Source organism: Nymphaea colorata, chromosome 6 (assembly GCF_008831285.2).
Source record: "Nymphaea colorata isolate Beijing-Zhang1983 chromosome 6, ASM883128v2, whole genome shotgun sequence".
Taxonomy (NCBI): domain Eukaryota; kingdom Viridiplantae; phylum Streptophyta; class Magnoliopsida; order Nymphaeales; family Nymphaeaceae; genus Nymphaea; species Nymphaea colorata.
This window is the reverse complement of record NC_045143.1, coordinates 7214149-7226982: the sequence shown is the minus strand read 5'-3', so window position 1 is coordinate 7226982 and position 12834 is coordinate 7214149. Positions and strand designations below refer to the sequence as shown.

Sequence of the window (12834 nt, the reverse complement as noted above, 5' to 3'; positions counted from 1 at the left end):
CTTCAGCACTGATGTTGGGGTTATCCTCAATTTATTGACAAAAAATGAAACATCAACAATAAGATCAATGAAATCCTATATATGGAGAAGACTGATGTCATACTTTGCAGATAGTGGCACTCTCCACTCTTTTGAGCAGGTGAAACACCTCATGTGCTAGGTCATTTTTAAGAAAAGCCAAGTTGTTTTGCAGGAGCCAACCAAAACCTACTATACATAATCTTCTGACAAGTATTTGCAGCAGTAACTGATGAAACTCTAAGAGGTCGTTTGATGACCACAGGACACGCAGAACAGGACACGCGTGTCCTGTTTAGTAACAGACAGAACAGACACACACGAAACAAACACCGGACAAGAAGAACATAAAGTTCTGTTCCTAAAATCATCAAACGGTGGACAAGGAACACCATTGTCCATGAGGACAGGACAGTGGTGTAATGGACAGGACGTCCTGTCTGTCCTGTCCCAGTGGACAGCAATCAAACGACCTCTAATAGTTACAAATCACCTTAATGATACCAAAACACCTTTCAATTTTTTGGGATTCTTAGTAATCTCTCTTAAAGCAGCCAGACTTCATCAATAGCTCTATCTTTATCACTCCAACAAGCGATGCCAAAAATATAACGCTCACTACTCTCCCTAACTAAAGCTGTCACTTCCTCGCTGTCTTTGTTATGACACATTGCAACGTGGATATTATAAAAAGTTTCTTGTTCCCACCTCCAACAACCCCAAGTAACCTTACTTCTAACCATGTTTGGATGACATGTCTATCACTTATCGCTTTGCTTCAGTCTCTACAACAAAATCACTGCAGTAACTCCATTGCAGCAGTACACTCTCAAATGAACAAAAATGCAAATGGCAGGATTGACTCTTAGTTTAACATTCTTATACAATGTTATGAGGGGTGGAACCAGAACTTTTTTATGAGAAGACCAAATTAAAGTTTTTAAATTTTAATTAAAATGAAAATATTATTTTTCAAAATTTATATAAAAAATAAATAAAATTTCCTTTTACGCATGTAAATATTCTGTTGTTTTTGGAGGTAGGGTGAGCGGCCCCCTCCCACTCCCTCTTTATGTTATGTTATGGTAGAGCCTGTCCTTCCAGCTGTTGAACGACAGTCTGCAGCTAAAAGCCTGAAGTCGTATTGAAGTTCACAACTTCTCAGCCCAACTGTCCAATTTGCAGCCTTTTTGCCGACAAGGAAAAGGCTTCATCAAGAAGCTGGTGCACATGCACCGACCATTCACGGCTAGCTGCAACGTGCCTTTGATGTCATCTGATTTGACGCGAATTTGTTTTAGATAAATAATATAATCGGATCCAAATTTGGATTTGGATTCAGTTTCAAGTAATTATCCTACATCCAATAGTCAAACATTTTGGTACTCGGTTCTTAACATGTATATCATAATGGTCTGAGATTTGGTTGTGCATTTAGAAGTTGGATTCAGAACTATGTTGGTAAAAGTAAATGCAATGTTCGGATTCATCTCGACTCGGAATAGTTGGTAATGGCTCTTCCATTTTTTTTTTCTATTTCCTCAATGTCGTATAATTAGGGGGTCAGCTCGACTTCGACTCGACTAATATATTGTTTGGCTTGATTTTGATTCAAGATTAGCTCGATCTCAATTAACTCGAGCTCAATTGGTTTAAACTTGTTCGCCAACTCCTCATTTGACGTTACCTCTTTCCTTGGTTTTAATTTTTGAAATTACAAAAAAATAAAAATAAAAAGGATGGCACAGTTATATGATCTTACTCATGTTTGATTGAGTCTGTAACCTGAATTCGATTAGTTTATAAGCTTGACATAGTTATATGGGCTTACTCAAGTTTGATTGAGTCTGTAACCTGAATTCGATTAGTTTATAAGCTTGAGTTTTCAATTAAGCTGGAGTTCAACCAAGCAAGATCGGTTGTAATAGTTTGTAATACTGATCGAGTTCAGTTTAAAAGTCTTGATTCAAATTCTGTTGTCAATTTAAATAGATTGGATCGATTTGGATTTGGATTCAAATATGGTGTAGACCAAAATTTTCGTTCCTATTGAAACCCAGATTCTAATTTGAATATGTATTTGGTTACTAAAAGTTAGGTACGTTTCCTTTTGTTAAAGTTTAACCTGAAACGACACGTTTTGTTCAAAGGCTTAAATCATATCTTTTGGCCAATTCATAGTAAAATATTTTATTAATCTTTAGATAGATGGTCTTGATTAGTTTTTTGTTTAATATTTTGCTAAAACACCTCAAACAAAGAGTTGTATGTAAACTTACCTTCATTAATATTTAGTTGTAAAATAAACTAGGTTTGGTTTCAGGGTTGACCCGATGCCTAAAAACCAGGGCCCGGGCCTGACACTCCGAGCCTGTGTCTGGAGTGACCCAACCCTATTAACATAAAAATTATTTTTAAAATATATATTATTATTAAATAAAAATAATAAAAAATTAATCGGACTGACCCAAGCTGGGTACTAACACTGTTGCCCAAGCTTAAAATGGTAAGCCATGCATGGCCCAAGTTTCTTGACATCAAGTTTAAGTTCATTTCCTTTTCTTCAATGGAAAGTAACTCGTGGGTTATCGATGAGATTGAAACATGAGTTGGGTTGGGGTCTCATAGTCAATCAATTCTAAATTCAAACTTTAAGGTTGTCAATTCTCTTGTGCACTTAAACTTCTAACTCTATGCGTCGTAAAACAAAATATTTCAAATACTGACTCACAAATGATAAGAAATTGATGGACTTAAAATTATACATGCAAAAGATAATAATTGCATTGGTGAGCACTTTTACTTTATAAATGTGGCGTTTGGACAAAAAAAACTATCATTTTTTTGACAATTTATTTTAAGTTATATAAAAAATTCAAAAATTATAACACTACTTTTAAAATTTTAAAACTATAGTTTACAAAAAATGAAGAACGTATGAGCGTGATTAAAAAAAAAAATTCAACTCTGTATACTTGAATATATATATATATATATATATTATATTCAAACGAAACCAAATCAAGTCTGCAACAGTCACAGACGCAATCAAATCTGAGCAGTCAGACGCAATCAAATCAACTCAGCAGACGACGGTGGGTAGCAAGGACGGGAAGCGTTGGGCCATCAGCATTAATTTGCAAACAACAAACGGTCAACTTGAGCCGAAGTATAATAAACAATCACGACCAGCGACGGACATGGTTAAGCGGGTAGATGGAGAATGTTTGTTGAGAGGAAGATCTACTAAACTATAATAATAGGAACGGCTGGATGCTTCACCCAAGGAACTGCCACCACCTAATTTACTTCACCCGCCTTTCAACGAACATGTTGATTCTCTTCTCGATCTTGCTCATTCTCTCCCGATTCTCCACAGCGACTACTGAAAGCAATGTCAAAGCAATGTTCGTATTCGGGGATTCAGTCGTTGATGGTGGGAACAACGACTTTTTGGATACTACCGCAAAATGCAACTACTTTCCGTATGGGGTAGATTTCCCATTGGGTGCTACAGGCAGGTGCACAAATGGAAGAACCTCGGCAGACATACTGGGGCAGTTGTTAGGACTGCCTCATTTACTGCCGGTTTTCTACGACCCTCAAACCAAAGGGAGCTCCATTCTCGCCGGAGTAAACTATGCCTCAGCTGCTGCGGGCATCCTTGATTCCACTCGCCAAAGTGTAAGCAGATCAATCTTTGTTTTTAGCAATTTTTTTTTCCAAGGAGACAGTTGCTGCCAACTTTAAGTTTTTACAAAGAAGTACCATGCTAGCTAATATTCCTTGACACGTATAATCAAGGTGGGATGCTAGTGAGGAAGAAAAGAACACGTAACTAAGATAATATATCAGCAGAGTGCAGGTTTCCTACCTTAACACAAGGTGAAAATTCTTTGCAGCAAAATATCATATCTTTGAGCCACCAAATTGCGAACTTTGGGGAAACAACACTGCCGGATCTGGAATCTCAATTGAATGGGAGCTTTGCACTCTCTTCCTATCTCTCTCAGAGTATATTCTTCTTCTTCATTGGTGGAGGCGATTACATGGCAAGCTGCACCGCGTCATCAGGCGTGGCTGTAGAGTGTGACCTGCAGAGCCTAACAGAACTGCTCATTGGAAATTACACCAACCACCTCATGGTATACTCTCTCAAAAGATGCTTGAAGTGGGCTGCATTAGATCATGAAAGCCGTAGTTACTTCCTTCATGAGAACACGTATTTGGCACAGTTCCCACCACACACCTTGAGCTTAATTAACTAAGAAATTGCTCGTTTCTTTGGCCAATATAATCTCCTTATATCTGTTGTTATCTTACTTTTCTTCTATTCTACAGAGAGCATATGACTTTGGGGCACGAAAATTCGTGGTATTTAATCTCATGCAGAGTGGTTGTTATCCGTATTTTAAACTTAAGAACAATGGATCGTGTGTGGAATCACTAAATGAGGGATCCACTTTGTTCAACAACGCACTCAGTCCCGCCCTAGAAAATCTAAGTGAGGACTTGCCTGGATTTTCTTTTGTCTACATCAACACGTCTGGAATCATCGATGAGATAATGGATGATCCAACTACTTATGGTATGCAGTCTTTTGTGCATTTAATATATTCCAGAACACCATATAAATATAACGCATTTATGATCAATTTAAATTTTGCTGTACCATGCATGTGTGTGGACATTAAACAATGAAGTTTAGTACATTGTGTGAATTTATTTTACTTAGACACTACAAAAGTACTTACGATGGTAAATCATGCACTAGAGCTGTTACATATAAACAAGTTTCTAACCAAGAAAATTTTCCTGCTATCTTAGGATTAAAGGGGACCAATGGAAGTTGCTGCTTCTTTCAGGTGCCGAATGGAACAAGGGGATTATGTGTTGAAGGAACAGAACCATGCCCAGTGAGGAGCCTCTACGCCTATTACGATGGGCTACACCTCACAGAAAAGCTTTACATGCACTTGTCGACAAAAGCATATTCGTCAGAGCTCCAAACTGAAGCCTATCCCTTCAATGTTGAAGTGCTAGCCAACCTTAATATCTCACTGATGCTTACAGGGGCGCCATCATTTGATACCCGTGACCATTAAGATCTAAAAACGAAGCCAATTTCAAATAGCAGGGGATAAATGATATCGACATGGTTTAGATCTCTTCTATCAAACTAACTCATGTGAGTTGGAACGATTTGCGTCTCATCTCATTTTTGCACTTCTTTTCTACCACTTTTGTTTGCAATGATGCTGGGTAGGCCGGCCCCTTGTATTGAAAGAAGTATCAGAATGGTCCTTGGATAAATTTTGCAGCCACGAGATCACTGAGATCCTTATGGCTAACCTATATGTGGTGAGTTTACCTAAAAATGCGGTACCTTGCAAAACATTACAAGCATTCTTGCATGATTTGGTGGAGATATGGTGTTCGCACTTATGGAATAGATAGCGAAGCATCGTGTGAAATATTTTATCCCAAATCGAAAAAATTATCTCAGAATCCTTGTAGTATATAAGGAAGAGGCATGAAATTCACTGCTTTCACTATGGTATCAGAATGGGAGGCCTTTGATTGTTAAACCGATGATAAACAATGCATAACCTGTTAAAGATTGAATAGAGCCAACATCTTCGACAGCTACATGTCTACTGGGATCTGAGATCCTGTTCACCACAAAAGAGAAACACTTTAGGGCCGTTTGGTTTTAAGCACACCATATCTAAGTGTTCCATGAATCGACCTCTCAAAATTAAAGTAGATTTATGAGACACTTGTTCACTACTCTAATTTTAGAGCAAATGTTTCTGTTGCGAGTTTCTTGAGAAGGAGATTATTACTTCCATTTCTAAGAGATCTGTTCCGCAAAATATCAAGAAAGGAACCGTTGAAGATTGAGCTGGAGATGGAGACTATTACGTTGAAGATTTGCTTTCTCTCTTAACAAAATCATCTCATTCGTTTCTAGTCCTTTCTTTTTCATTGTGACAAAATATTAAGAATGGGAAACGTCTCTCGATATTGTATACTGAGCAGCCAATAGTAAAAAAGCACCAGTCTTCTTGTCCGTGGATGTAGGCTTTCATGCCGAACCACATGAAATTGCTTTTCTTCTTAATGATCTTTCTTCTTGATGCTCTGTTTTGACAAATGTTAGGTACTGTAGTCGTGGAAGAATACCTACCTGTGAAATAAACATACTTTCAGCTTTTCTTGTTACTATAAAGGCGCCATTCGTAGCAGATCCATATGTAATTCTTATATAAAGCAACCGATACAAGAGAAAATGAAGAAAGAACGTTCGGTTGAAATTATAGTTCAGTTTCCGATTTATCTTTTTTACCATATCCACACCTAAAATCCGAATTTATTTGATATTGCACTTCTATGCATGTGGTTTTAGAGGATTAGGTTAAGTTTTTGGATAATTAGATCGTCAAAATCCGGGAGTGCGCGGCAGAGGTGGGACTTCAATTTTTTTTTCTTGGTGCTCGCAGTTAGAGCGACCAGTGACTGATGCAGAGAGTCCATCTTAAAGATGATGAGGGTTTATCATTGTAATAGAAGTTAATGCAGCGATTATTTTGTGTTTATCCTGCATGATAATAAGGAAGTAAATCCATTTATCTGTACTAGAATTATCATCTGATTCACAACGACATAGCAAAATATAATAAAAATAATACATTTGTCTACACTTACAAGCTGCTAGAACTCTCGAGTGGTTGATGTCTTCTGTTCTCATCTCCATAACCAAGCGAAATCATCAATCTGTGCACATCTTCTACCACATCTCTTACACCACAAATGCATTGTAAGGTGTTAAGGTACAAGTTTATTTAAATTTAAGGTCCAGCACCTTTCTAATGCATTGACATCTCAAAATTACTTTTGCCAGAAAAATCGACGTGGATTCTGGATAGGCTTAATTGCAGTACGAATGGGAGAAATTTTTTTAAATGCAATTAAATGGTTGTACTTCAACGTTCTTGAGGTAACCTTCGCATTGCTAATAAATTTAACTTGGCACCTGTTTCGTGTAATTTACGACATTTGAACCTCCGTCTAGAAAAAAAAAAAACACAAAAGAATGTATTTCAAGTGATATATACTTGAAAATAACGACATACAAAATAACCTGCAAAACAAAAATATCGCGTCGTTGTGGTGACCTTTATTCCTCCTTTCCTTTTTATAAAAAAAATTAAAATGTTTTAAAATGCTGAAGTGTTTTACCATGGTTTGAGTGAGTAGATATTAATTCACTCTGCAGCTCTCGGTCAAATGTTTCCACTTTTTGGTAGGAAGGAGTGCAAACACTTTTACGGTGTTGGTTGGATTTGAAGCACATCCAATTTCAAATGGGCTCCAAATTAAGCCCCATGGATCGGATTATTTGAAATACAGCAAAGACGATATTCACGACATTATGGTTGGAGTTTCTGGTCGATTTAACATTGCATTAAAAATTTAAAAGAAAGGGAGAAATGGGAGGCAACTATTGCATTTATAAAACAGTGAAAAATCAAAGGTATCCTTACTTACCAATAGGTCGCCGATAAAAATTTTGGGCTGAGAGCCACTAATTCAAAAACTTCCATTCTTTTGGACACCAACATATAAAAATGAGCAAATATATGTAAAAGTCACCAAATTTAAAAATAAAGAAACTTTGAGGGGCTGAATTGCCTACCTAGATGTAGCTTTTGACAAATTCCATGCCCATAGATGCAGTCGTTGCAAAATGGAGCAAAACTAAATTAGATGACCAATAGTTTTCTCCTATGTCACACGGATACTTGGGTTTGGCCCACGTATCCGTATCTATACTCCGATACCTGAATCCCGATACCGATACTCTTTGGATACGTCTGGATCGGGTCTGGGTCAAACCCGATCCGAACCCGTTAAAGAAAACCTGATTTCTTTTTGATCGACCTCTTTTTGATCGACCTTTCTTTCTCCCTTTCACCCGACGAGGTCTTTGCCTTTAGGGTTTGTGCAGCTGCAGCAGATCATGGGCAAAGATGGCGGATAGTTTAATGTTTTTTGTGATGAACTATTAGTTTTAGTTTAATGTTTTTTTTTTTTCATTTTATCATTTGATAATATAAAATTAGCCGTATCAACGTATCTAAAAAATTAAAAATTGCTGTATCCGTACTTGTATCCCCGTACCCGTATCGTACCAGTATCCGTGTGACTTAGGTTTTCTTTTACAAACACACAGCTCACAGCGCTGCGAATCTGAAAACTCCATTTGGAAACATCATGCGTACCTCATTAACATGAGTTGCTGTAATCGGCCCAGTTTTTTCAAAAATCTACATTCAGTGTTTTTCAATCATTTGATTACAAATTTCAATGAATTTTTTCCCTCAATTTTCAACTTTCCATGATTTTGATCGATTTTCCCTCTAATCTGATCGTCAACTCAGTTTGAGACTCATTTGGATCCAATTTAGGACTTATGCCCCAAGCCCAACCGCAATTTAGACTTATTTTATACTTCATATCTAAATTCAAATCTAGTTTGCTCAAAAAACTCATACAAACGGTCAATTTGAGAAGGAGTGTGACTTGCCATTCTCGAGCCAATCTCATACATGCAAACAATTACGACCATCAACATCGCGGGTTTCAATATTGAATCAATTCAAACCTAGATAACGCTCCAAACCCAAATTTTGCCAGTTGGCTTGTTGTTGGACAGCGGGCAATCTTTGTATTATGGATCAGCAGATTTGGTTGGCGAAATGCCAGATCTCAGTCATGAATAGAAAGTTGAATCTACATTAGATCTCATCTGACCTGAATCGCTCCTTCAATCCTCTTGACGAGAAGTTTGGTTTCAAACTCACGTTCGAAGAGAAGGAATATGCCATTCTATTATGGTTTGGATGATCCACATCTCCGCATCAAGCATTTGACACATTGAAATATTCACGTGGCTGAATTGTCTGAATGTCTGGGAAATGCATTGATTTTCGCATCACAAGTAGCTGTGAGTAGAGGCGAAGCTAGAAATTTTTTATGAGGGGACCAAATTAAAGTTTCTAAATTTTGACTAGGTCTGAAATATTATTTTTAAAATTTATATATAAAACAAGTGAAATTTCTTAAAGTTTATATATAAATTTTTTTATTTTTTTTTGGAGGTGGGGCGAAGGCCCAAGCAACCCTACCTTAGCTCTGCCCTTGACTGTGAGGCGCTTGATCAGCTTGAACTGGCACCAGATACCAGTACACCAAGTTTTGACATTAAGTGAAGTCCGGTGTTCTTGGTAGTCTTAGTTTACAATTAACGTGTAAATAAAGTAAATGGGATTACTTGATTTGGGAATTTCTTGCTCTTGGCTTATAATTTATATTTTTTACAATTACCTTGATAAGAGCGGCGATTTCTCACAAAGTCTACCGACTAAGGGCATCAAATGCACTTCTATTAAGCTGAATAAAAGGGAATTCAAACGACAAAGTTCAAACTTCAAGCACTAAGTACGCCCAGAAATGAAACTTTTCATGTTATATTTTTGTTTTTATTTTTTGTCGTTCCTTTAGTGTTCGACAAAGTGCAACCTGGCAAGAAATGAAACTTTTCATGTTATATTTTTATTTTTATTTTTTGTCGTTCCTTTAGTGTTCGAGCAACAAGGCGACTAGACCTTCATATGCTTTTCTTACGTCAAACCAATAATTTTCATTGCTTCAACAGTAGATTATGACTACACACAGACACAAAGCTACTAGACCTTCATATACTTTTTGAGAGTGGTAGCGTAGCTGGTCAGAATGACGGACTGGTGGTCAGAATGATGGTGGTCAGAATGATGACTGGTAAAAATCCAGTTGCATTTTTGTAAGCGCCTCCTCTGAAAGGCAAACAGCAGATTTGGAACACTCAAGTTGAGAGGCGTATTGCCATTCACCTAAGTCATGAAGCACACTTTGACCCTGGGCAAGCAAAAACGAGGAGGGACTTCGGCAGGTTCGGTGTATCTCTCCTCTTTCAGTAGACCTTCATGTACGAGACTTGATAAAGAATAGTTTGTGCTGCTGATTTTAAGCAAATTAAATGGTGGATATTAAATTGAAATTATATAAGCCAAGTTATTATTTCAAGAAATTGAAATACCCTTTAAAGGAGGAGAAAGAGAGAGAAAGAGAAAGAGGAAAGTACAGTAGCTTCCTTCAAAGTGAGGTTAATAGTCTCGATCTCAGATTTGAGGTTGATTCAGTAATATAAACAAACCCTGGATTTTACCATCATGTGAGAAAAAAGATTTGAGATCCTCCACTCACAGTCAAAACCACAGGTTTAAGGTCAGATGGGAGGGAAGTATGATCATAAACCTACAGATCTGAAAATTCTCAAAGATTTCAAACGACATCAGATATCTTACCAGAGTATCAAACGACCCCTTAATGATAGCACTTTCTTCACTTAAAGGTATTTGCAAGCCTTTCATATTCTCATTCTGTCATCAGCCTTTTGCACGATCATGTCTTGGCACTTAGGGCTTTCGATTTTATAATTTCAGACTATGAAATATGAACCAACGCCTACTCAGTCAAACTATAATACAAATCATAAAACTAATTGAGCGGTTGAGAGTGTGGAGTTACCGCCCGCATAAATCGCCAAAGAAAGTCTGATGCAGCTGTCAGTCATCAATCATGCATCTCTTGATACACGAAAGATAATAATGCTTCCTTCAAATTTTCTGCTTCTCCGATCACTATCCAAATTGGCAAGGCTGTTGTTGGTGAACCTCCGAGATTCCTTCTTTCCCAAGGCAAAATTAAGGCTCGTTCAGTTTAGACAAATTGCAGTAAGAAATACTTCCCATTAAGTTTTGTGCATGTGACGACCCGTTCCCAAGATTTGTAGCCTTTCTGAATCCACGAATTGGAATGGATTTGAATCAAATGTACCATTTACTATATCCCCATTTATCGGATGTGCATATATTTGGATTTGAATGCGAAGAAGAAAAGTCCATAACATATACATGCCAGTTTGGATTTTAAATTTAAAATTGAATCCAACTTTTATCACACTGAATTTGAATTTAAATATACAATAATGAACCACATATACTATTTATATATTAAAAAATGACTTCAAAATATTGGCATTCATGTGCAGGAGTCAACGAATCTTGGCTGGGCGAAAGCAGACTTACTCTCATGATCAAACCAAGTTGGCAGAAATATGGCCGGGCTTTTCTTTTGATCAGGGGTGGAACCAAAAATTTTTCATGCGGCAGGATGAATTAAAGTTTCTAAATTATGAGTAGGACAGAAATATCATTTTACAAAAATTTTATTTAGAACAAGTGAAATTTTTTTAATTTTACATGTACTTTTTTTAAAACAAAATTTTGAGGTGAGGCCAAAACCCATGTGAGCCATGCCTTCCCTCTGCCCATAGTTCTGATCACACCTGCAGCATGTTTAAAGGTGGGCTAATTAATGCCTGTTTCTGTTCCAAAAATTTCCTAATAAAAGGCTTGTAATAGAATAAGCATGCTCGCTTTGTGCAGTAGATTTATGAGAAGGGTTACTGGTTCGTGAAGTTTACTTTTATCGCTGGTTGACGATGAAAACACCCAATCAATAAAAAAAAGAGAACTTTTTGTAAAGCAAAACAAGAAAAAAAAAAAACATCTTTTCAAATATTTTTCAAAATATCCCCCCCCTTTTTTTACTTTGCCTTTTCACATATTTGTGTTGAGTGCTCCGAGCAGCCCACGAAACTCTTTTTCGTGGATAAAGCCCCAGGTCTAGGTGAGTTAAAATTTTTTTCTAGTGAGAGCTCTCATTCAATATCTTTAATTTTTCTAAGGCACTTGCATATAAAACAATTAAATATATCAAAACATTAATATATATATATTAAACTAATTTTGTAAGGTGGTGTAGACAGTTGCTCACACCAGCCACCATATGGCTATGCCATTGACCGGGGCTCAGCCTGGACCCAGACCCTGTCCTCAGTCTGCTCTCCTGCTTAATTGAAGAAAGGCCCTACCTTAGTTTCCTTTCGTAGTAATAGTCTCTCCTTGAAAGCTTCGCAAAAATAAACGGACTTTTGAGTTTGAACGACTTTCATTCTGGCCCTGCGTTGATCTCTAATTTATACAACTAAAATTACCATGGCCAAACCTGACCATGCTGTTCGCTGCAAAACGGACGAGGGCTCACCCTAACATTATAGAACAAAATAATGGATATTTACAAATGAACAAAAACTAAAAATAGAGGGACAGCTTAGAGCGTCCCAAAACAGATTATAACCTGCTGGATAAGGCTGTTGAAAGGGAATAAGACTTCAACATAAGGGAAGTAACATCAAAGGCAGGGTTGAAATTAAACAACACAATCTAAGTTACCGTCTCCGCCAAAGATATCGAATTTAAGTTTTACACTGCAGCAATATCTTTGGCCCAGCCTGATGTCCACCCCTAGTTTCTTTGTGGTCAGTAAACCTACAATTGCCAACCTTTTTTTTGTGTCGTAAAGAAATTTCTCATTTTTTAGTATAATTTATATTGTTGATTATTCCAAATATTGGCAATACAATTTTTTAGTACAAAAGATACAATTCTTTTGTATCTAATCTGTCTCGAGTCCAAGTATGAGACTTGTATTGCGATTAATGCCTTTATTGACAATAAACTGAACTTGTAATCTGCCTTAATTCATTTCCTTCGGACCCTCACTTCAGGAACGCCACTCGAGATTAGCTTTTGGTGAACCATTAACCAACGAGCACAGTATTAAAAAATTTTCAAGAATGCACACTTG

General features: G+C 37.1%; 1 protein-coding gene across 1 annotated transcript; it reads left to right on the top strand.

Annotated features, from left to right (window-relative positions):
* The first annotated feature begins 3308 nt into the window (after positions 1-3308).
* Positions 3309-5331, top strand: LOC116256359 (GDSL esterase/lipase At1g71691-like). The gene is made up of 4 exons (XM_031632710.2): positions 3309-3702; positions 3921-4163; positions 4360-4606; positions 4846-5331. Exons 1-4 carry the CDS (start codon positions 3349-3351, stop codon positions 5121-5123), a joined length of 1122 nt encoding a protein of 373 aa, XP_031488570.1. The 5' UTR covers positions 3309-3348; the 3' UTR covers positions 5124-5331.
* Positions 5332-12834: the final 7503 nt, after the last annotated feature.